Below are 24,759 nucleotides of genomic sequence, written 5' to 3' on the forward strand. Positions count from 1 at the left end.
AGAGCTGCCCGTTTCCTCCCCACCCCCGGGTGCAGTAACGAGCACAGCTGCTCTGTGCCTGAAGGGGCTGCGGGTACAGCTCCGTCCCACAGGCACTGCACAGGAGCAGGAGGTTCCCGGGTGGCCCTGGGCTTGGGGTGCAGGGAGGGGGAACCTGGTGGATGCAGAGATGGGAGCAGCAGGATCATCCCTGTAGAGGAGCAGGGAGCAGCAGCCACTACTGCCTGCTCAGCTGGGCCCCATTGCACCCCATCCCATGGCTCAGGCAACCGAACAGCCGAGGTCCCCCCCTTGCTGCTGGGTCTCCCCCGGCCCTGCAGCAGCATCACCACCACAGGGGAGGGGTTGTGTCCTCTGCAGCATCCCCCAGAACCCCTGACAGCAGCAAACCTCTGCCCCTGCTGATGAATATAGTCTTTTTATTGACTACTTTGGAGTAGAACAAACTAAATACATCTGTACCAGTTTGGGTTCCTTTATACAGTACATTAAATAAGTTATGCACAGGAATGAAGTAACAAATCCCTATTACAGATTTAAATGTCAAAAAATAATAATAGAGAAACCTCAACCCAACGTCTGCCCAAGCCCGGAGTTCACATTTATCATTCCATGTCGAACAAAAGCAATCGCTCTAACCATGACTGCTAGTATTTCATCCATGTACACTGGGGTTAATACACCATCAAGGTTGCATGAGAATTATGGAAGACAATCTATGTACAAGCACCTTCCTCCTCTTCCCACATCCCACCTCGTGGCATTAGGCCACTGCTGACCCGCAGGGTCGGGGCAGGGCAGAGGTGAGGGATGTCACAACCAGACGTGATTTACCTGAGGCTGCTCCCAATGTGCCCCCTTAGGGCAGGGGAGCCCTTGAGCCCCCCGGGGGGGCGCGGGTGCAAGGGCAGCCCCTGCCCTGGTGCTCTCTCCCAGGTGTTTGCTGCTCGGCCCCGCGTCCTCATCCCTGCCACAGCCCCGGCACAGCAGATCCTTGGGCCGTGCTGCAGGGGCAGGGACAGAGCCGCTTCCCAGGACCCGTGCCCCGGGGCTGCCGGGGCTTGGGGCTCACCCGATCACCTCCATCGCTCCTGGGTGCAGGACTCAGCTCCAGGCTGCTGCAGGTCAGGGCGCTTCACCCCAGGGCATCCTCGTGTCCGGCCCCCAGCAGCTGGGTTGGTGCAAAGGGCGCTGCTGGGGCTGTGTCTGATGCTCCCAGCTGCCACCAGAGCCGTCTTCAACACCAGGCAAAGACTCTGGGGCTCTTCTGCGTGATAAAACCTCACAGGCACAGGAACTGCCCAGCTCCATCCCACGACAGCAGCTTCCGAACAGCTTTCCTCAGGGACAGCGCTGGTTCAGTGGGGCACCCATTCATCCCGGGCAGCCGGCTCCACCACAGCAAGCCCCACCACAGCAAGCCCCAGGTGATCCACCCCATCTCCATCAGCCACCTCCAATTGAAGTGATCAAAACTAATTGGGAATTACTCGCCCCACTGGGCTCCAGCCCAGGAGCAGCCACAGGAACACAGCTCTGCTGAACCGATGGGTCTCCAGAGCCCCTTGGGGTGCAGGGTGGGAGAGCGGGGCAGCTCCCAGAGGGCAGAGCCCATCAGGACGTCCATGAAGCATGAGGTGAGCCCCACTGTGCCCCCAGACAGCCCCACTGTGGGGTTTGCGGTGCCCCGAATCCCTCCATACACATCCTAAGCAATGAATCTTCCCAATCCCTGCGGGATCTCACTCTGCGTGTTTGGGATGCTCTGATGGTGGACAAGGCAGTGGTGGCACATCCCTGGGGATGAGGAGAGGAGGGCAGCCGGTGTCAGAGCAGCACTGCAGGGCTGGGGGAAGAACTGATGGAGGAGGACACCAAGTCCTGTGTTTAGTTTGGCCAAGGTGTGTGGAGAGCACAGACCATAGTTAACAGTCCTGTGAGGATCTCTGGTTCGAAACAACGGCAGAAACTCCCAAACCAACAACTTCCATGCAGTGAGAAACACAAAAGCTTTCTGCATAGCAAAGTAACAGCACCCAGGTGGGAAGGGCAGTAACTGCCTGCAACCAAGCCAGGCTTGCTCTGCACGCTCTCCCCCAGCAAAGGTCCCACCAGGGTGACACAGAACCATCCATCCCATCACCGAATGGGATTAAAACCACCCAGAAGTGACTGCCCACAGCTCCCTGGTACTGACATTTGGTTTAGAGCAGATGAATCCCCTCCTCCCCCTCTGCAACCACCAGCTGCCAACCTGCAGGCAGAGAAGGAGCGAGCTCAGCTTTTGCCATTGCAGTAGAGGACGAGATGCTCCTGCTGGGGAATCAGCTCCAGTCTGTTCACAGCAACCCCCGGCCATCTGAGACACCGTGCCTGGGCGCCAGGGGAGCACGGAGCCATGCTGTGGAAGAAAGGAAGCTGAGGAAGGAGCTTGAGCACGTCTGGCCCATGAGGATGGAGCTCCCATTGTTCAACCCATGCTCAGCATCTCCTGCGTGCACTGGCAGCTCCCCACTGAGGCCGTGTCCCCCTGAACGAGTGCCCAGTGTCCTCCAGTCCTGAAGGATGCTCTGGTTCTCCCTGCAGAGAGATGGGCACCGAGGTGCTGTGGGCAAGGTTCTTCATGAGCCACGGCAGGAAAAGGCAGAATGAGATGGCAAAGCCCGAGTGTCGGCGCTCCGAGGAGGCAGCACAATGTGTCAGATGTGTCACGGGATACGAGTTGCTGTGGGGTGTTTTCCGGCTTAAAACCCCCCTCAAGGGAAACCACTCAACGGGAGCGAATCCAAACTTCCCCTTCAGAGCCCGTTCGAGTCTATGGCTGTCACGGATGCCGGGGTGGAGGAGCGGGACGTGGTCGCCGAGGTCTTCTCGAGGGCCGGGCTGGGAACGCCATCGAGGCTCTTGGCCGCAGAGCGGCTCGTGGGCAGAGCCAGGGGCTTGCTCTGGCCATGCAGGCTCTGCCCGCAGATGCGGTGGTGCCTCTCCCAGTCCTTGTGCTGGCAGAAGGAGCCGCAGTAGCGGGCGATGTTGCAGCCGCTGCAGGTCTCGCTGGCTTTGCGACCGCAGTTCCAGCAGCTCTGCAAGACCAGAGACACAAAAACGGGTTCAGTTCCGGAGGGCTGTGGGACGGTGCTGACTCAGCAGCTCTGGAGGGGACCGCTCATCCCCCCTCTGGCCCAGATTTAGTACTATTAACATGAGCAAGCCATTAATTCCTGCTGCTTTGCTAAGGGTACTAACCCCACTCCTCTGCTCTGCTCAAACCTGCCTGCCAGACTGCGCCGCTCGCATCCTCCACCCAAATGCATAGAGGAAACAGCAGGCAAGGACTAAAAACCACGCTGCAGATGCTGCTATTCGGCCTTTTTATTTCCTGTTTTAAGCAGCTCTATTTTGGTCTCGCTCCCAGCCAAGTGCCTCCGCAGGGATTACAGCGTGTTGTGCAGGCACCATGTGCTGTGCCCCCTGCCTCGCTGCACAGAGCCTGGAGCAGGCTCATTTGGAAAGGAAAAACAGCTCCTTTGAAGCCAGGTGGAAGCAGCACCAGAGCCTGGCTCTGATCTGGAAGTGGAGCAGAGCCCGAGCAAAGTGCCTGCGGGCACCATGTGAGCGCCGGGAGCCGCGGCCGCTCTGAGGCAGAGCATGGATCAGCTTCCCTGCAGCTGCACCCCTGCGTCAGCAGCGCCCTGAGCAGGGCAAGGTCAGCTCACGGAGAAAGAGCCTTGGCCAGAGCCTGGGCCTGCCCAGTGGGGCCCCCCTGGCTGCTCACCACTTCGGTGCCTGCAAGCAAGAGCTGCTGGAGCAGGGAAGGGGGTGTGGGAGATGCTGGGTGCCATCAGGCAGCCCTGTTGTACAAAGGGCACTGAGATTCCCTGCTCCTGGGGCTTGCACCCGAGCCACCAGCTCCTGGTGATGATTGATGAGCTGGAGGCAAAGCACCAAAGTGAGCTGGTGGGGAGCGAGCTGCTCCGGAGCCAGTGTGACCCCGGGGCTGCTTGAGCTTCCTGAAGCAGGACTCACAACCACAAATCCCCACCGAAGCCTGTGGTAACTTGGAAGACTGGGTCACTGCTTTACAGCTGTCTGCACTTCAAGGGGGGTTAAACTGTGTTTCAGAGGTTACACCTGTCAGAGCACACGACAGCTTTTCAGCATGGCCCTCAGGGAAGGGCTCTGGGGCTCGCACAGGAGGGTGCTGGGGAAGGATGCTCAGCGGCTCCCCGGAACGGCTGGAGGAGGCCAGCACTCCTCTGGTATTCCTCTCCGGAGAAATCCGGCTTGTCTCATTTCTTCCATGGCTTCCTGAGCAGTTCCACCCACTCCCATCATGTGTTTACTGACTGGTGCATTCAACCAGCAGTGATTTAACTGGGACATATCAGAGTGTAGAGAGAATTCTCTGTTATAACACCTAATATTTACATGGTTCCTGCAGTGCGTGGGGACCGGAGCTTCCCGAGCTCCGGACTGAAGCCCCACCGGAGGAGGGAATGGGACTTGCTGCCTGCACAGACCCAGCTGACATTAACTCCACGTTCCCATCCCATTTTTGCTCAGCAGAAATAAAGCCTCTGCATTCATGCAGGAAATTAAAACAAGAAGCAAACCACGCGGGGATGGGAAGTGGTGATGCAGGAATGAGCTGTGCAATTCTTGCCCGGTCCAGCTGAGATCTCTAAAACTTAACATGAGCTTCCAATTAAGCAGCAGTGAAGGTAATGAATGACTGAGGTGTAGATCGAGTTCCCCATTCAGCAGCGTCACTGGCTATGACAAGCCAAGAGTCAATTCCAATGTCTCAGGCATTACAAGGCTCCCCACAGCAGGGATGGCCACCCTGCGCCAACGCTTTCCACCTACCCCTGCACATATGCGAGTGACATAGCAAGAACCATGGGGGCCTGGAGATGAGGTGAGCACACACGGCCCAGGCTCATGTTTTGGGAGCCAGTGGAACAACGACATCCCAGAAAATACACATGACGTGGGGTGCGGTAGAGACCATCAGGTACATGAAGCTTCACTTGCAGCCAAGCCTCTACCTTGCACTATTTTAAAGCCCACAAACAGAGATTCATTTTCTGCACAGATCAAGTACCCCACAGCAGATTTCTGAGCTAAATGGAGAGCTGCATCCACCAGCATCCTTCTGCTTCCACATCTCCCTTGATCCCAAGAAATCCCTGGTCATTGCACTGGGTCACAGAGTCCCAGACTGGTTTGGGTTGGAAGGGACCTTAAAGCTCATCCAGCTCCAACCCCTGCCACGGGCAGGGACCCCTTCCACTGGAGCAGCTTGCTCCAAGCCCCTGTGTCCAACCTGGCCTTGAGCACTGCCAGGGATGGGGCAGCCACAGCTTCTCTGGGCACCCTGTGCCAGAGCCTCAGCACCCTCACAGGGAAGAGCTTCTGCCTAAAGTCTAATCTAAATCTACCCTCCAGCAGGGTCCAGGTCATGGACACCAGTTGTGCCTTCATGTGCAGACACCAGTTCCCCTACAAGCAAAATCAAAAGCAAAAGGGTTTTTTCCATTCTAACAGTGCATCCTGGCAGGGCACCCATAATACACACTAACAGTAACTGAACTGAGACTCCTAAAAGGAAAAGAGATGAGGAACCTGCCGGCTCCGAGCCACTGCTGGGCAGGACCTGGAGACTGAGTCTTTGCAAGTCCCCTGCTAGCGTATCGCCTGGCACCTTACCTCCGTGGACTCCTCCTGCTCATTTATCACTAGGAAAGCATCTTCGGTGGCCTGGCGCTTGGCGTCCGCGATGGTCTGCTCCATGCGCGCCCTCTCGGAGGCGATCATCTCAAATGCCTTCTGCTCGGCCTCTGCCACTGCCTTCTGCACCTCGGACATGGCCTGGCGCTTCACCTCGTTCACGGCTTCTTCTGGAAGGAAAGAGCAGTTTCAGCACCTGCCCCAGGAGCAGGGTGAGCCTCTGAGAGACACCGAGGGGCAGCCACGTGTTCCCTGTGGCAGCACCCTGGGGCCAGGCTCAGCCCCACGAGATCCCCACACATCATCCAGAAGGAGCTGAGCCCTTTGGAAAAGCCAGGCTGGGGGTGTTGGCAGCCAGATGTGCACATCCCGGGGCGTTCCTGCAGCTGGGCTGCTCCTGTTTCTGCCGAGCAAGGCTGCAGCATCTGTGTTTACCGCAGGCGAGGCGGCCCAAGCCCTCGCCAAGCTCCTCACAAACACTCACCAGCTTTTTTCCAGATCTCCTCAGTGACGTAGCCCGTTCCCGACCTGCTGCTGAACTCCCGCAAGGAATCTGCTGGAATAAGGACACAGGGAAAGGTTGGCAAAGCCTCGTCTCAGCCAGCTGCTGCTGAAGTGCCCAGCAGTGCCTCCATACATTGCAGGGCAGGGCAGAATCAAGCAGCTCGAACTCAGAGCAGAGGATTCCTACAGCTAAAGCTGTTCATCAAACGCTCGGATGATAAATTACAACATTTAATTAGTGCCTTGCATAATTTATGACCCTGTATAACCCATTTCCTGGTGCTCTATAACAACAGGCAATGCTTATGCTATGTTTGCATGCCAAACATCTGCACTGGCCAGAGACTTTGAGCACCAACCTATGTGACCAGCAGCTTACATTAAATGCTGCACTTCCCACTCCCAAGGGCAATTCAGAGGCTTGAAATGACAAACTGCCCTGCAAGACCTCTTACAACCAGAGGTGGACACATCCCTCAGCACCCATGAGCCCTTGAAGAGCCAACGTGACAGAGAGGGATGGTGACACAAGGGCCTGAACACAGACTGCAGTCACACAGGGAAGCTTTTCAGAAGCCTCATCCTGTGTCCCTGTTTTTTAAGGCTTCAGAGTAACTTTCTGAAGGCTCAGAACAAAAACTGATTCATGTCCAACGTTGGTGGGAGAATAAAAGCACTCCATGAGTTCTCACAGGAGGAATGGAGTGTGACAATCAGCCCTTGGTCCCACAAGGGGAGGAAGCATCAACAGTGTTTCCAATTCATTAAAAAAGAATATTAAACTATATCACCTTTAATGGGGCTGTAAGTGTATTAGTCATGATAGACTTAAATATAAAAGGGCTAAAAGTTGGCTATGCTCATGAGGCCATCACGCAGCCCAGCCACCCCATGGGCTCACACTGTATTTATTGGGATGGAAATAAGAACCACATCCAGATGAATAAACCAGCATTTTAGACTTGGTTTTGTACAAGGGTCAACCCCCCTGCATACTGCAGGTGAGAAATAGTCAGCTTCAATAAAGTTAACTTGACTCATGACACAGAATTAATAAGCCAGGTAGCTCTTACACTTACAGCAGTCTTTAGCATTTTAAGATTTAGCAGATCTTGACATTTTAAATCGTGTAGACAGACTGGGAAGGGAAGAGAGCTGGAACCAACCACCCCTCCTGCCTTGTCACCCCCCAGTTTCTCAGCTGTGGATAAACTTGGCTTGGTTTGGTCAGCAAGTACAGCTCAGTGGCAAGGAAGATGCTCTTCTCCCAGCACTAACAGAAGCTGCTTCCTCCAGGAGCTCACCCAGGAGCTTCCACGTATCCACTGACTTGTCTCTCTTCAAAGCACTGAGAACAGTTATGCACTGCTGAAGTATTTAATTTACAGAATCCCAGACTGGTTTGGGCTGGAAGGGACCTTAAAGCTCCTCCAGCTCCAACCCCTGCCACGGGCAGGGACCCCTTCCACTGGAGCAGCTTGCTCCAAGCCCCTGTGTCCAACCTGGCCTTGAGCACTGCCAGGGATGGGGCAGCCACAGCTTCTCTGGGCACTCTGTGTCGGTGCCACACCACAAATTATACCATTATCTGACCCTATTATCATCACTTTCTGTCTAATACTGTCATAAGAGGACACCACAGGAGGTTGTGGTCGCCCTGGCTCACCACTGCCGATGGAGTCGGAGCTGCTGGGGCTGTGCTGCCTGGGGAGCAGGTCGCTGCCTGCCTTGCGCGGCTCAGCCTCGCTGCACCGCCTCTTCCAGTAGTTGAGCTCCTCCCGGTCGGCCTCCTGGCAGCGCCGCAGCACGGCCATGGAGCGCCGCGTCTTCTCCACCATCTCCATGATGCAGTTCAGTGCCTGCAGGAGGAACGTGTGCTCAGTCTGGCTCACAGGGTCATCTCCTCAATTTCTCACTGAAGGCTCCATCCCAGGAAGATGTCATTGTCTAGAGTGATGCTCCAATCTTCCCTCCCCACCATCCACCTTCTTGTGGTGGCCTGTTCCTCCACGAGCCTCTCACAAAGCCCAGATATGGTATCAACAACAAGAAAATCACAAATTGGAGCAGGTGGATCACTGGGTTGCTGCATCCCACAGAGCTTCCCACATCTCCTGCCTGTTCCTTACGTGATCGAGATGCTTCCACTCATCAGCCCACTCTCTCTCCGTTAAGCGGTGGTCCACCAGCTCGTCCTGGTATCCTCCATTCAAACCTGCAAGAAACCGCAGCCACAAGAGTGATCAGATGGACCAAGTGCTTTCAGTGCTGGAGAGGGGAGGTGGCCCTAAGTGATAACAACGAGCTGTATTCCAGCTACATATAGCTGGGACTGTAAAACACATCTCAAGGAGGAGGCTCTACAGGGGCAATTCCACACTGGTGCTTTTATCCTTATCTGCATCACTGTCTCTGAAGTGCTACAATCCACTCACAGCTCTGGATCTGACCTGCTTGGGAGCTGTCTCCGTTATAAACCCACAGGAGCTCAGAGCTTGTGCCCTGCTGGGAACACAGCACGTACCTCCCACACTGCCCTGGGGAGACATGGGCTGGGGGGCCAGGCTCTGCTCTCCTGCTTCAGTGATCTCAGGGAAGCTACTTTCTACTTCCCTGCCCTCCGTTCCTGCCTGCTGGGTTGGCCACACTCAACTCACACACTGAGTCCTTCCTCCTTACCCTGAGTGACTCCAGCATGTACATGTGCACAGGGAAATGCAGCCTCAATCTTCCCATTTTAACCTTCTATGCTCTGAATCCCCTTCAAAATCTCTGCTGAGGACACGGCCACATTACACAGCTTTGGGTGCGAGTGGCCAAGCAGGGACTGATGCCAAAGCTCAGCTCCTGGACCTCACAACTCCTACAGCTAAAAGCCCTGCAGGCTTTCTCACCCAGTGTGCCGTGCCTGTCCCGGATCTCTCTGTGCTCCAGCATCTTGCTGGGGTCCCTGTAGAGGTGGGAGGTTGCGATGTCTTCCAAGGTGTAGTGCTGGAGGGGGGGTGGGGTGGGGTGGAACTGCCCCCCGGGGTTCATCAGGGGGATGGTGAGGGCCGGGCTGTGCCGGGGCGCAGGGCTGATGGTGCACACCCGCTTGGCCGGAGGGTCTGTCGGCAGCGGGTCCCTCTCAAAGCTGCTGTCGTCCCTTCTGCAACCACACCAACAGAGAGAGGTGTTTGTTAGCACCACACAAATGCACTTGGAAAGGGAAAGATGCAGATTTCAAACCAGCAGAGCTGGGGCAGTGATGATTTTAGTGGGGGGGAAAGGCAGGGAGCTAAACCAAACACACTCGGCTTGGGAACAAATCCACAGGATGACCGTTGTCAAAGAACAAGGTCAAGATGCCCAAGTGCTGTGATTCATCTTTCTGAGCATGACCACATTAACATTTCACAGTTTTGGTAAAGCTGAGGCATGCTCCACATCATTACATAACAAATTCTGACTTGGAATAAGAAGTGCTGGAAACAAACTGCATCCTTCCAAGAGAGTGCCTCTGTGAGCTGCCCAGGGAGGGGGAGCTCAGCTCCCTCTGTAACAGAACCAGCCTGAAAGAGGATCCCAACCTGAATTCACAGTGCAGGAAGAACAATCACTGATGTCTTATTAACAGCCAGAACAGATGTTGAGAGTGGTAAAATCCTCTGCTTTAGCCCTGGATGCTGTTAAACCTTTGACAGCAGCAAAGCTGAACCAAGTTATGACTTCAAGACCGTGGCAGCACACCAAGTCCTGTGTTTACCTGTCTGGACTGTGCCTCTTCCCATTCCCGTTCACCTCGATGAGCAGCTCGGAGGAGTCAGCGGGGGACGTGGTGTTTGTGTTCAGCAGGATGTGCTCGTGCTGCGCCAGGTACTGGGAGGGCGTCTGCTTGGCAGCGCGGGCGCAGTGCAGCAGCTCTCTCTGCAGCAGCGGGAGGTTGGCCTGGAAAACAAGCGGGGTCTGCTCTACCCAGGCAGCTCCAGCTGCTCACAGGTTTGCTCTGCACACCTCAGAGCAGTAGCACTGGGTTAATGCATCCCACTGAGCTTCAACCCCTCTGCTGTGCTCTGGGGAGCCCCCCCCTGCAGCCCTAATCCAGCTCTGGGGCAGCAGCACAAGAGGGATGTGGAGCTGTTGGAGCGAGGCCAGAGGAGGCCACGGAGATGCTGCGAGGGCTGGAGCAGCTCTGCTCTGGAGCCAGGCTGAGAGAGCTGGGCTGGGGCAGCCTGGAGAAGAGAAGGCTCCTGAAGGGGAGACCTGAGAGCAGCTCCAGTGCCTGAAGGGGCTGCAGGGAACCTGGAGAGGGGCTCGGGACAAGGGCCTGTAGGGACAGGCCAAGGGGAATGGCTTGAACCTGCCCGAGGGGAGACTGAGCTGAGCTCTTAGGCAGAAGCTCTTTGCTGTGAGGGTGCTGAGGCGCTGGCACAGGGTGCCCAGAGAAGCTGTGGCTGCCCCATCCCTGGCAGTGCTCAAGGCCAGGTTGGACACAGGGGCTTGGAGCAAGCTGCTCCAGTGGAAGGTGTCCCTGCCCATGGCAAGGGTTGGAACTGGGTGAGCTTTAAGGTCCCTTCTAACACAAACCAGGCTGGGGTTCTGTTAACACCTGAGCCTGGGGCCCCCACTCAGAATCCTCCGGCTCTTGGTGTCTGCACTAGGATTTATCTGTATTTCCTCAAGAGCTGAGTATAGTCTGACACCGATGCACCCAAAACCCAAGTGTCACAGGAAGCGCTCTGTGCTTCCAGCATCCAACCACCCCCAGACAGGCTCCATGTGCCAATGGTTCAAACGTTCTACATCTGAACATTTGCAAATAAGATTATAGGATCAGAAGCTCTTGATGGAGCTTGGTTTGTCCCCTTTATCCCTAACATACAAGCAGACATATGTGGCACTTGTTACAAAGTCAGCTTTCCACAAGGCCGTCCCGCACGGCCGCTGCTCAGTCTGTGCAGTCTGTCTTGGACTGGAACTAAATGGCTGTGGTGCTTGAAGAAGGAGCTTTCCCAGGCATGACACACTGCCAAGCACAGAGCCCAACACAGGGAGCACCAGCAATGCCCCACCACCTCCCTGTCACCTTCAGAAAGGGGATCACAAAGGGCCGGAGGGGGAAGTTGGTCGCCTCTTGCAGCTTGCAGTGAAATTCCTCGATCGTCACCGTTGAGTTCTGAGGAAACAAATTAAGAAATGAAATGACAATTTGCTCTTATTTTTAGACACGTGGGAAACGGCTCCAAATGAACAGAACTGGAAGAGAGACTGCATCTGCCACTCTGGGACTGACAGCTTCCATCGGATTCTGCCCAACAGCCAGAAAGACTCAGGCCAATGGAGCAGGATTGCTGCACCAGGCGAGGGGTGAGCGATGCCTGGCCCAGTATCCTCCCAGCTCCTGGGCTGGGAGCAGAGCCTGGGTCTGGGAAGCAGCAGGACCCAGCTGGCAGCTCCTGCAGGGAGCCAGGCAGTGATTCCAGCTGCTCAGAGCTGCACCCTTTCCTTTCCTCCTTCCTCCTGCTCAGCTCACCTCATCTAACCTACCCACCAGCCATGAGGTCTCCATCAGCACATCCCCTGGGGCTGTGCAAGCTGGCTGCTCCCTGGGACAAGCAGTGTTTGATAGCCTGCATGTACAAAGTTCAGCCCTGCAGCAATCACCATAATCCGTGGTGAGATGACAGTCACAGGAACCTGGACAGATTAACATTTCCATTTCCAAAAGGGTGAGCGAAGATACTACCCTGCACCCATGGAAATGCATATTCCTTCCTTCAGCAGCAGCATTTTGCATCCAGTGTTCAAACCCTGGCAGTGCTCAAGGCCAGGCTGGACAGAGCTTGGAGCAAACCGCTCCAGTGGAAGGTGTCCCTGCCCATGGCAAGGGTTTGCAATGGATGAGCTTTAAGGTCCCTTCCAACTCAAACCATTTTGTGACTCCATGAAACACTGAAATCCCCTAAGGCTATGAACAGACTCATGGTTGCTCTGCCCACGCCAAACAGCAGAGCTGGTCCTGGGATGAGCACTGGGATCAGCCATATGGGCCCAGCCATGGTGCTGTGCTCCAGGGTCTCAGTCCCAGGTCTGGGCTTGCACAGCATTTCTGCCAGGTAGTCTGTATACCTGCAAATACTTGATACAGTTGTGCAGCAAGACTTGTTCATTTGGGTTTTGAAGGATGTTTTCAGGTGTCCGCAGCTGCTAAGATGCACGAGGGCGCAGGCACACACACAGTGTTTGCACTGCCACCCACCCCAGCTCTTGCAAATCCGAGCATGGGAATGCAAAAGGGCAGAAGACGCACAAGTTACTGACCAAGCCCTTTCCTATAGCTGCACCCTCAGACTGCCACAGGCATGGATGTGTCTGGAAGAACCAATGCCTTTGGTAACATACATACGCAATCCCACAAAGCAGCAGCTGCTCACCAGGAGCCCAGACCTCTGATTTTGCAAGCACTGCCTTCCCATCCTCTGCAGACTTTGGCAATGGTTCACTCTGCTGAGCCAGTGGGCTTGGGTTAAGACATGGCAGGAGCAGCCCATAAAGAGGAAAACAGCCCATTAAATACATCACTGCTTATCAATAAATTACATCTTTGAAGTGTCCTAATAAGTCTCTACACACTTGGGGGCAGAGCAGGATTCCAGCTCTCTGGAGTGAGTCCCTGCTAGCGACAGCACCCTGCTCTTCCCATTACTGCTGGCTCCCTTGCTGAGCAAAGCAGTGTTGAGCTGCCACACTGAGCTCAGGCTAGCACTAAGTAGTGGCTGGTCCTGTTTTTTCATTGTATGGAAGCAGATGAGAATTAAACTGATCTGTGGCTGGGGTCAGGCAATCAACACCTGCACAGACAAGAAAACACTTCCCCAGCTACAGACTGTAACTACAGACTGTAACTACAGACTCTTCTGAACTGGGTGAACAGTTTCATTTATGAGAAGAAATGGAAAGCCCAGCATAGCCTATGACACCAGACCTGTGGCCTTTAGAGGAAGGCTTTGTCCCAGTCCGTCCAGAATTCCTTAAGTTTAGCTGCACACAAGCTGATGCCGAAGCCACCGGACAAACAGCTTTTTGAAACCCACCAAAGCCAAGAAAGAAAGAAGTCAGCAAGTTTACCAGAAAGCATAAACACTGCAGAGCCTTGCTCAGCCAACAGCTCTGCCTGTAAACATGCAGACACACAACGTTGTGTAACATGGGTACATGCTGGCTGCCAGGATCCCATCCCAAAGTTCTCTCCAAGATCAAGGCAGACTGAGCTGGGATGCGAGGCTTACCACTAATGCCAGGACCAGGGTCCGGACCTTCTCCCCGATCTCTGGTGAGATGTCATTGCCAAACTGCTGCAGGGTAGTGAGGAAGCGCTTCAGCTTGCTGAGCTGCCGGGCACCACACGTGGCTGGGAGCTGCTGGTTCGTCAGGGAGGATGAGGAGGAGGAGGAAGGACCATTGCTAAACCTCTGGGGTGGGGATGGAGCCCCGTTCAGGGTCGGTGGGGAATGGTTTATTCCGTTGGGCACTGTAAATAGGAGAGAGAAGTGACATTTGGTGCTTAAGAGGATCCAGGAGCCTGCTGCTGCTGACTAATTGCTGCTAGCAAAGAGGGCAAGAAGCAGAAAAGGGGCTGTGGGCAGAGCAGAGCCTGCACGCTGTGCTGGAGGGCACCCAGCGTGGAGCTGGTCACCAACAACACGTGTGCCTTCTCCTCAAGTTTCCCCTGGGCTCACACGGATGCTCTTGCAGCCCCCAGCACATGAGAACCACACACCCAGCCAAGGCACTGGGTTGGAAGAGACCTTAAAGCTCATCCAGCTCCAACCCCTGCCACGGGCAGGGACCCCTTCCACTGCAGCAGCTTGCTCCAAGCCCCTGTGTCCAACCTGGCCTTGAGCACTGCCAGGGATGGGGCAGCCACAGCTCCTCTGGGCACCTGTGCCAGCGCCTCAGCACCCTCACAGGGAGGAATCTTTTCCTGATATCCAATCTAAACCTCCCGAGTTTCCTCAGGTGTGATTTACACCACAGCCAGTCACCTCCCTGGCATTTCTCTCCTCTGCTCAGCGAGCTTCATACCCAGGGCCATCAAACACCAACAGAATCAGCGCTCAGCAGAGCAGACACTCCACTGCTTGCATCTGAAGCAGCCTGAGGGGACACAGGGTCAGCCCTCAGCAGGAATCACTGATCAGGGTTTCCTGGCCTTTGTCAGGCAGAAAATGACACCAGACATCCCAACCATCCTTCCCACCTTTACAGTAAATCACCAGTGCTCATTACAGCCAGGGGCTCACTAGCAGAACCTGCAGCTCAGGTGCCTCCCCTCCTCAGCCCAAGAGGACCAACAGCATCCTGCCCATTGCTCCCACTGTACCTCCCTAGGGATTTACAGGGGGTTTCACAAGCAGGGTTGTTTTTCCCAACCTGGTCCCATCTGCAGCACTGCCTCCTGTAAGTGGAGAGCATGTCGAAACAGACTGAGGGGCTGGAAGTTTGGGAACTCAGCAAGGGATTAGAACCAATTGTTGACATCCCCATACTGCTGTTGTGCAATCTAGGGCCCTGTCTGAAAAGCAGCTGTGCACTGGGGCCCCAGCACAGCATAAACCAGAGTCTGAGACGGGAAAAGTACATCATTGTAAATACACTTTTAGCTGATCCACTGAGTTTATCCCTGAAGGCCAGCCCTGAATCCCTTATGGATATAAGTGCTGAAGAGAAGGCCACAAGCCATATAAACAATTTCAAATGATGGTGTTCAGAGGAGAAGCACTGCAGCCACCCAGCAGAGCCCCTTGCATGCGGGGCATGCAGTGATGGAGCAACAGCTTGCGAAAAGAGAGGCCAAAACCATCACTGCGGCTTTGTGGGGATCACACCAAATCCTTGTGACCCAGGGAGGGCATTTTGGAGCAGGCAGCAGGAGGGATGTAACAGTTAAACCGCTCTGGGGCACACCAGGGTTGGAGGCTGGAAAGGCTCCACACACCTGGACCTGCCGTGGTGAGCACAGAAGGAACCCAGGAAGATTTAACCAGAGTCAGTTACGATGCAAGGGAAAGATAAGGCTGAAGAGACCACCAAAGGTGGTTCCTGCTAACCAAAGGGTGACAGGCTCTTTGGGGGCATAACAAAGACGTGGCCTTTTGCAGACAGAGAGATGATGAAATGAAGGCAAACGCCAGGACTGAGAGAATGGGGGTACAAAGGCAAGCAAACTCATGCCTTTTGTTAAGAAACAACACAACCTCATAAACTGCTATCCCCATCGACTTCCCCAAGGCAGCAAAGGGAAAGAGATGTCCTGCAGAGATGGCATGTACCTGCAGGGTCAGCTATCATGGAGCACCAGCAAACACAGAGCTATGTGAAGGGCAAAGCTTCCTTGAATTACCCAGAGCACTTATTTCACAATAGAATTGTTACAAATAGGGGGAAAGCTGCCCAGAGAAAGCTTTGCTCAAACAGCAAAGGTCGAGGGAGGGGATTCTGCTGCTGTGCTCTGGGGAGAACCCCCCTGCAGTCCTGATCCAGCTCTGAGGCAGCAGCACAAGAGGGATGTGGAGCTGTTGGAGCGAGGCCAGAGGAGGCCACGGAGATGCTGCGAGGGCTGGAGCAGCTCTGCTCTGGAGCCAGGCTGAGAGAGCTGGGCTGGGGCAGCCTGGAGAAGAGAAGGCTCCTGAAGGGGAGACCTGAGAGCAGCTCCAGTGCCTAAAGGGGCTGCAGGGAACCTGGAGAGGGGCTTGGGACAAGGGCCTGTAGGGACAGGCCAAGGGGAATGGCTTGAACCTGCCCGAGGGGAGACTGAGCTGAGCTCTTAGGCAGAAGCTCTTCCCTGTGAGGGTGCTGAGGCGCTGGCACAGGGTGCCCAGAGAAGCTGTGGCTGCCCCATCCCTGGCAGTGCTCAAGGCCAGGTTGGACACAGGGGCTTGGAGCAAGCTGCTCCAGTGGAAGGGGTCCCTGCCCGTGGCAGGGGGTGGAGCTGGACGAGCTTTGAGGTCCCTTCCAACCCAAATGAGTCTGGGATTCTATGAACAACAGCTCTGCTGTGACTGAGGCTCTTCACCCGCTTCTCTGTTCCACTTCCTCTTATTGTTTCACATGAAAGACCCGGCAGAGCAATGGTCTCTATTTATAGCTGGGAGAAGCTGTGCTGTGTGCTCCTCAAGAGAGGCTGCCCTGAGTGGCAGCGGTGGCTGTTGATGGCCTCCAGAGCAGGACACACTGGGTCAGAGCTGCCGTTAGACACAGCCCTGTAACCGCTCTGTGTTTGGGGCTCATCCTGCCTGGCCTGACCCCACCGTGACCGCCATTACTACAGGGCAACCGGCAGTTATCTGCTCCTGCACAGCACCGGGACCTGCTCCCCACAGAGCACAGAGCCGGGCTGGGACCTCCATTTCCAGGTGAGAAGACAGCACTGAAGCAATGAGGTGTGGTACCCAGAGCAGTGGGGTTACTGGTTTGGGGAGAGGGGGATTCTAACCTACTGGGAACATAAAAGTCATCTCCTAGGGTTACTCTGTCATCTCCTAGGGTTACTCTGTCAGACTCTGGCTTGGGTCCACAACTGGCTTTTGCTGCTCCTCCCTTTTGTTAGTGATCCAGAAGCAGACAGGCCTTTCCTCCAGCATGTTCTTCCTCACATGCCCCAGCCATGGGGCAGTGTAGGACACGCACCCACTGACTGACCAAGACCCTTTCATGCAACTGAGAAGTAAAGGAGCAAGAATGAACTTCACCACAGGCTGCATCTCTCATCAATCTTGGAAAGAGGCAATTAAGTCGTGTGCAATCAGCAGATTCAGGCTCCTTGGCCCTTACCAGTGTGCCAAGCAACCTCGTTGGGAAAATTAATTCCTGTCACTTTGCTAATGGTCTTTTTCTGCCTGAGCAAAAGGAGAGCCATTAAAAACCCCTCAGCACACAGAGATGGGGATGCGTCTGGCGGGATAACCCAGTGATTAGTGCTACTGCCAGCACCACGCAATACATTAGTGTGTGTCCTGATGGAGCTGGATTGTAAACCTCCAAAATCCCCTGCCAGCATCAAACTGTGAGATACCCCAGGCACCATCATGGACAGCAGAAGCAATGCAGAACCAGCTAGGGAGACGCTCAGTGCAGGGCAAAATGGGCTAGGAGAGCATGGAAAATACGTATGTGCCACGTGCAGGGCTCAGATAACTCCACGCCCAACAAAGAAAAGCAGCTTTTCTTCAGAATGATGCTTTTTAACAGACATTAAATGGCTTCAATGTTGGCTAAGGGAGGAAAAAAGGACTCTTTCTAGGCTCTAAGCCACGTGTCCATCCCATCCGTGGAGTCACCTCTGAGCCAGAAGTGAGAAAGAGACTGTGCTGCAGATGGGCAGGACCAGGATTGACCATGGCTTAATAGGCAAGATTATAAAGAGAAGATGGAGCAAAGAGAATCTGGATGGAGAGAAAGGAATTTCTGAGGCTGGGAAATTAAAAAAAAGGAAAACTTTCTAATCTCAGCTGCAGAAACGCTGCCTGCAAAGTGAGATAGAGCAGAGTGGGAATTAACTCCTCCAAAAGATAGAGTGAAAAGCCCAGCTCTTGGCTCATTTGAAGCCAGCCTGATAAAAGACTTCAATTTCTTAAGGAGTTTATGGTGGAAATCAAGGCTGCACTTGCAAAGAGAAGGACTCAAGGCAGCACTGGGAGCAAGGCAGGAGCAGGCAGGGGGTAGGGGGGATTACAGACCCTGTTACACATCCTGCATATGGAGCAGAACAGCAGTAAAGCCCCTGTCTCCCCTTCTTAAAGCCGTGCAGCATGGCTGAGACATTCCCACTGACTTCTACAAGCAGAGCCTTCTGCCCTGGCTAGAGCTGGTGTCTGGGGAAAGCAGCGTTACTGGGATCTTACGTGCAGTCGGCGTGAAGGACACGGGCCGGGGGCCGCCGGGGTTCACGGGGGGCAGCGGTGGCATGTTGGGAGGAGAGGACCTGGACTGTATCTTCACTTCCACGGGCGATCCGGGCATCACTGGCACCCTCTTCTCACCAGCAACTGTACAAAGAGAAGGTGGTAACGCTTAGTGCCAGCCGGGGGCAAGCATTTCCCCGCCCAGCACACACAGCACCCTTACAAGGGTGAGGAGGAGAGGCAGGGGGAGGTCACACCAGGCTCCCACCCTGCTCTGCATGGCCCCGAGTCACCACAGGGAAGGGGCAGAGCATGGCCCCAGGCTTGGGGACAGGCACCGGAGTGCAGCATGTGTCCAGAGGTGCTGCAGGCAGGCTCAGGATGCCTGTGTTCACATCCCAGTCTCTTGACTGCATCTTCTCACTCCTCACGCCTGAAGATGCTGTCTCAAAGTCTTCCTGCCTGTTTGCCCCCATTTAAGATCCCCCCAATACTCCCCATGCCCACATGCACCTCACTAGCATGGGAGACTGAGGTTTCACCTCCAGCCCTGCTCCCCAAGCAGCAAAACCATGCTCTGAAGCAGCCACTGTAGCAATCAGCTCCTTGACCAGTTTGACATGCTTGCTTTTAACCAAAAAGCTCAAAATTGAAGGCTCCTGCACCTCTTCTCCTTCACAACAGAGTGGTCTCTGTGCCAGCCTTCATCAGCCTTGCATGCACCCTGTGTCCATGCTGCCTGGCTTGGAGATGGTCTCTCCAGAGGGACTGCAACCCCTCTCAGAGCCAGGAACTGTGGCCACACTCTTGGCTCCAGGAACTAAATCAGCCTCAAAAGGCGTTCTTGAGGGAAAAGGAGAGAAAAGCAGGAAATATGTTGCTTGGAGCAAGCTGCTCTAGTGGAAGGTGCCCCTGCCTGTGGCAGGGGGGTGGAACTGGATGAGCTTTGAGGCCCTTTCCAACCCAAACCAGGCGGGGATCAGATGTGGTTCATCTGTGGTTCTCTGCAAGCTCAGCTGTAGGCAGACCAACGAGAGCACCACATGGGTCCCTGCCTGCTGCTGGCCCATTCCCCCAACACCCCAACACACCGCCACCTGCCTCATTTGATCTTCTTTACCCCCTTCCTATGAAACCCTCCTCCCCAGGCATCTATGTCCAAGCTGATACTGCCATGTGTCGTGGTTTAAGCCCAGGCGATAACTCAGAACCACACAGCCGCTTGCTCACTCCCCCCCATCTTCCTCCCCCTGCTACTGGAAGGATGGGGAGGAGAATGGAAAGAATGCAACTCCCACAGGCTGAGATAAGAACAGCCCAGTAACTAGGGTATAACACAGAGCACTGCTGCTGCCACCAATAATAGTAATGATAAGGGGAATAACAAGGGAAGAGAATACAACCGCTCACCACTCATACCCAGCCAACCGATACCCAGCCCGACTGAGCAGTGATCTAGCCCTTCTGGGTAATTGCCCCCAGTTCATATACTGGGCATGACGTGCTGTGGTATGGAATAGCTCTCTGGCTAGTTTGGGTCAGGTGTCCTGTCTCTGCTTCCTCCTGGCTTCACCTCCTCCCTGGCAGAGCATGAGGCTCAAAGTCCTTGGTCAGACTGAACATTACTGAGCAGTAACTAAAACCATCAGTGTTATCAGCACTGTTCCCAGGCTGAAAGTCAAAAACACAGCGCTGCACCAGCCACTAAGAAGGAGAAAAATGACTGCTACTGCTGAACCCAGGACACCAGGCTACGGAGAGAAACAGAGCGTGAAACCCATCCTTAAGGTTTCTCCTCTTTCCTCCTAAAATGCTTCTAGGGCACATTAGGAAAGCAGAACTGATTTGGTCGATTTACAGAGATAAGGGGAAATCACATGGAATTTACAGCCCCAAAATAAAACCAGCTACTGAATGAAACACCAAACCCAAGGTCCACGTGAAGCCAACACCTTCTATTCCAAGCTCCCACCCTGCCAGACAAGAAGCAAACAGGATTAGTAAATTTAAAAGCTTCCTGCAAGGACCTGGGGCATCTAAAACTGCAGATAAAAACCATCTCTCTGAAACTCCTCATTTTTAGCCTAAACACATCCATTTAATGAGAATCATGTGAGCAAACCAGACTGCGAACAAGGACTTGAGTCAGCCTCGAGGTGACCTGGGGCTAAAACCAAGACAGTGAGGTGGTCCCTGGGGAGACGCCGCCTCTCCGGTCTCCTTCCACATTTCACTGCTCAGCAATATTTACTGCCTGCCCAGTGGCAACATTTCAGTGCTGCCTCCAGACGCCCAGAGAGGATGCTGAGATGCTCCTCAAAACGCCTGCGAGTCTCTCCACTGTATCAGTCACCCGAGACCATGCTGAAGAGCCAAATGCCATGACAGATTTTTGGATAATGCTCCAAGAAGAGTAATTCTTGTCAATGACCGAATACCCCAAGTGTCAGCGCAGAGCAGCTGCCTAAACTGGAAACATTGGGTTGTTTTCCTTCCAAGCCTTACCTGGAGTTGGAAACATCTCCCAATGTTGGGTAGTTGTTTTTCAAGCGATGCCTCTAAGACACAGATTGAACCTGCTTATGGCACAACCTGAATGTCAAACCTGCAGTGGCACGTGCTCAACTCTGCAGCCAGGACCTTGCCAGGGTTGACCACGCAGAGAAGCAGGAGCTGGTAGGAGAGCTTCCTTCCCACCCCTGAACATGCTGGAGCTTCACATGGGAAGGTGATACACTCGGAGTAAAACAAAACCTGACCACAGAGACGCTTCAGTCTTGGATGGAAGCAAGGATTTCATCTTCTCCCAAAGCCGATGAAGCCTGAAGACCAGGTTTCCCACTGATGAGAGTTGTGGATTTCAGGTGCTGCAAAGCTGCTCTCTGGGTGAGGGCAGCTGCAGGCATGTACCAGTTTATGCTGCGTGCCCTATATACTTGTGTGTCCCATTTAAGGAGCCCAGGTGTGTAAGAGCCTAGAAAGCCCCAAAGCTTTGAATACACCCGAAACCCTTCTCCCCTCTGCTCTCCGGTGACACACTGAAAGGCCCTGGTTTGATTTGACTCGCTGTGTTGACTGTTGATACGCACTGCATTTCCTTTGCTGCTCCAGTTCCCATCCTAGCATAACAAATTAAAGAGCAGCATATGTCAAGATGATTGCAGCTGATGATTCCGCTTTCTGCAGAGGAGAAAGAGCCAAGTGAGACAACAGCACAGCACAGCAGGACAAAAACAGGGGTCTCCACTGGTCCTCAGCGAAGTCGCGCTCCTGTTCTCCCCAGGGACTGTGGTTCTCCAACCACAGCAGTTTCAGAGGGGGCAGGTTCAACAGCCACTCGAGACACATCCTATTTCTTTTCTTTAAAGTCTTTCTCTGGTGGTCGGTACAAAGGGAGTGTTGCTGTGATAGGTAACCTCTGAGGAGCCGCTAGCATTTACTTGCGTTCTGAACTGTATAGAGAATGTGCTTCACTGATCAATCCATGCCTGTGGGTTTGAGAAAAGGGGAAAAGGCACTAGAAAAAAGAATAGTGACAAGTTTGGGAGTATCTCAAGTACCTGGAATTTAAATTAGTCCTTAAATGCCCTTGGGAATTACAGCACATCCCTGGCAGTGTTCAAGGCCAGGCTGGACATGGGCTTGGAGCAAGCTGCTCTAGGGGAAGGTGTCCCTGCCCGTGGCAGGGGTTGGAGCTGGATGAGCTTTAAGGTCCCTTCCAACACAAACCAGGCTGGGGTTCTGTGATTCTATGAAATAAAAGCACTTCATGAGGAAAACTGGATGTTACCTTCTCCCAGAAAGCAAGGTAAGGAAGAGAAGCAAGCCAGGAATAGCCCCCAGGGCAGACACAAACTGTCTCCTCCCATCTGCTCCCGAACTTCAAAATATAATTCCAACAGATGGTAGAATAACACCAGGATGGGAGATTTCCATTCAGTAACAAAAGACCCTGAATCTGCCCCGCACCTGACTGGGGCCACACCTCACAGGTTACGTCTCCTATATGCACAGTCACGTTTCAAAGAGGTGATGGGCAGTTACGAAGTGAACATGAATGCAGATAACTTCAAGCCATTCTTGACATAGATGGAGGATTCCCCTTGATTCACCGCTGCAAGGGTTAGGAAGGAAGGAGGAACCCGTCTGGCCTAGGAGCAGTTTTATACATTCCACTTAAGAAGCAACTGCAGCGCCAGAACTGCTCTCACAAACCTGTTTGCCAGAGTTGAGCACTCTGGCTTTCTGTAGACATCAGAACATGAAACATATGGGAAGGAGTGAGAGGAAACCACACTGAACGTGAGACAGCACAGCACAACCAGCAGGTAAGCACGGGGGGTGGGAGGTTGCTCTTCTCTTCTGCAGTTTGTAGGACAAAGAGAGGAGACTCAAAACCCAGCCGTGGACAACAAGGCTCTGACCTAAACTGAAAGTCTGCAAACCAACAGTTTTGGGTTGAGGTGATGTCTGCTGCACTGTGCACAAGGGCTGGCCCAGTGGTTCAGAGGCTCAGCATTGAAAGCAGGGAACTGTTTCCTGCAGAAAGAAGAGGTTTAATCAGAGCAGATGTTTCCGACTTCCATCTAGAACAGGCAGATTATGCTCGTAACCTATAAAGCCATTTCTCACCTCAGAAAGTGAAGAGCCCAACATTCCTACCTGCCTCTGGAGAGCAAGGGACTGGAGAATCATCCCAGTAGCAGCAGCCAAGGTTAAGTTTAGCAGAAGAAATCCTGGGTCTCAGCCTGTTCTGGAGCCAGCGGACACAGACACTGCCAAACGGATCCAGCCCACCCCAAAGCATTCATTAAAGCAAGGGAGATAAGCCACACTCCAGACACATCTCTCTTTCCACTGGCCCTGCCACCTCAGATGACACTGGGCCTAGAGGCATGAATTATGGATCACCCACAAGCCAGGAAAATGAACCCTTCCCACAAACAGCCCGTGGAACCAGAAGCTTCCTCCCCCACCACTCACATGGGTTTAAGGTAAAGCAACACAAAGCTTCTCTAAACAGAATCATAGAAGGTTTTGGGTTGGAAGAGACCTTAAGATCATGAAGTTCCAACCCCCCTGCCATGGGCAGGGACACCTCACACCAGGCCAGGTCACCCAAGGCTCTGTCCATCCTGGCCTTGAACACTGCCAGGGATGGAGCATTCACCACTTCTCTGGGTAACCCATTCCAGTGCCTCACCACCCTTACAGTAAAGAACTTCCGCCTTATCTCCAACCTGAACTTCCCCTGTTCCAGTTCAAACCCATCACCCCTTGACTTATCACTACAGTCTCTGATGAAGGGTCCCTCCTCTCAAGCATCCTTGTAGCCCCCTTCAGGTACTGGAAGGCTGCTATGAGGTCTCCACGCAGCCTTCTCTTCTCCAGGCTGAACAGCCCCAACTTCCTCAGCCTGTCTCCATACGGGAGGTGCTCCAGCCCCTGATCACCCTCGTGGCCTCCTCTGGCCTTGCTCCAATAGCTCCATGTCCTTTTTATGTTGGGGACACCAGACCTGCACACAGACAGAGACCACTTGAAAGAGGAACCAAAGGGAGGCACCAAACCTCGGTGCCCTCTCCAGCAGCAGCACCCTGCCTGCAGCTGGGTCCAAGCTAACCAGCTCTATGCATAAGCCTGAGGAAGGAGCCAGGGAAGTGGCCCAAGCCCCACACGCCGCGATGGACCCTCTGCAGTTGGCTGCCGTCGCAGGGCTCCCTGGTGCTAGTCTGAATGCACACGAGAGGCAGCAGCAGTGTAACCTCCCCAGCTCATGTAAATAGGGTGAGATGAAATATGGTTCAGCACCTCCCCAGCTTCGGCGAATGTTTATTTTGAATAACATGCTTATCTGCTCCAACTGCTCACCATCTGTTTTCAATCTCCACCAAGCTAATATTTTTCACATTTAGGAACTGAGAAATGGGAAGAATTGCATTTAAATGTTATTAACATCTTTCCTCCGCTCTAAGGTTGCCTCTCCCTCCCCTTGGTGGCTCTAAGCCATCTGTAGAGCACCTTTCCAGTTCTCCAAGGCATGCAGATGAGAGGTTATCTACATGCAAAGCAAGAGGATCATTACTCAAGACTTCCAGAAGACACCATTTACCGCTACACCGCTGCAATCCCTCCATCACCTGCTTCCAGACAATTTCCTTCAAGCTCAAACTGGAATCACATCGTGGAGGAACGAGCCAATAGTTTATCTTTTTGCAGCATCACTGCATCAAAAAGCAATAGGAGGGGGAAGACTGAAGATAAGCATCGGAAACAAGGCAGCCAATACAGCAGGATTAGGAATAAAAGGGTGATTGGGTTAATCCCAGTTTGGTGGAGAAGGAGACATTAAGAGCTTTGCAGTCAAGGTTACTTCTGTACCAATACTGACATTTATTTGCATGCAGGGTGGCTTCCAAAGGTCTCCCTTTGCTCGAGTCAGTAAATGACAATTTACAGCCAGAACTGGGAGATATGAGTGAGGCAAACAGGTCAGCAGCAAATGCTGGTCCTTCTCCATCCTCCTCCTCCACTCCAAAGCAGGGAGCTGGCCAAGATGGTACTATAGCATCTGTTGCAATGGGTAACTTATGTTCCTGCACAGATATTTCCTCCACCAAATGTGATCAGCCTATTTTTACCCTGT

The 24,759-nt window shown here is 53.8% G+C and overlaps 1 protein-coding gene across 9 annotated transcripts in view; it reads right to left on the reverse strand.

Annotated features, from left to right (window-relative positions):
* Positions 1–1,405: 1,405 nt before the first annotated feature.
* The window catches only part of CBFA2T2 (CBFA2/RUNX1 partner transcriptional co-repressor 2), a 61,211-nt gene continuing 37,857 nt past the window's right edge, over positions 1,406–24,759 (reverse strand). For 8 of the 9 annotated variants that reach the window (XM_065691171.1, XM_065691176.1, XM_065691169.1 and 5 more), the window contains exons 2-11: positions 18,114–18,257; positions 13,500–13,741; positions 11,297–11,386; positions 9,977–10,158; positions 9,126–9,379; positions 8,361–8,446; positions 7,898–8,090; positions 6,212–6,283; positions 5,707–5,897; positions 1,406–3,080 (exon numbers count right to left, since the gene is read on the reverse strand). In XM_065691171.1, coding sequence (XP_065547243.1) covers positions 2,799–3,080; positions 5,707–5,897; positions 6,212–6,283; positions 7,898–8,090; positions 8,361–8,446; positions 9,126–9,379; positions 9,977–10,158; positions 11,297–11,386; positions 13,500–13,741; positions 18,114–18,257 — 1,736 coding nt within the window. In that variant the 3' untranslated portion in view covers positions 1,406–2,798. The remainder of the gene's footprint in view (positions 3,081–5,706; positions 5,898–6,211; positions 6,284–7,897; positions 8,091–8,360; positions 8,447–9,125; positions 9,380–9,976; positions 10,159–11,296; positions 11,387–13,499; positions 13,742–18,113; positions 18,258–24,759) is intronic. The other variant, XM_065691170.1, reaches the window with a different exon arrangement.

This window comes from Lathamus discolor, chromosome 11 (genome assembly GCF_037157495.1).
Source record: "Lathamus discolor isolate bLatDis1 chromosome 11, bLatDis1.hap1, whole genome shotgun sequence".
In the NCBI taxonomy this organism is placed as follows: Eukaryota; Metazoa; Chordata; class Aves; order Psittaciformes; family Psittacidae; genus Lathamus; species Lathamus discolor.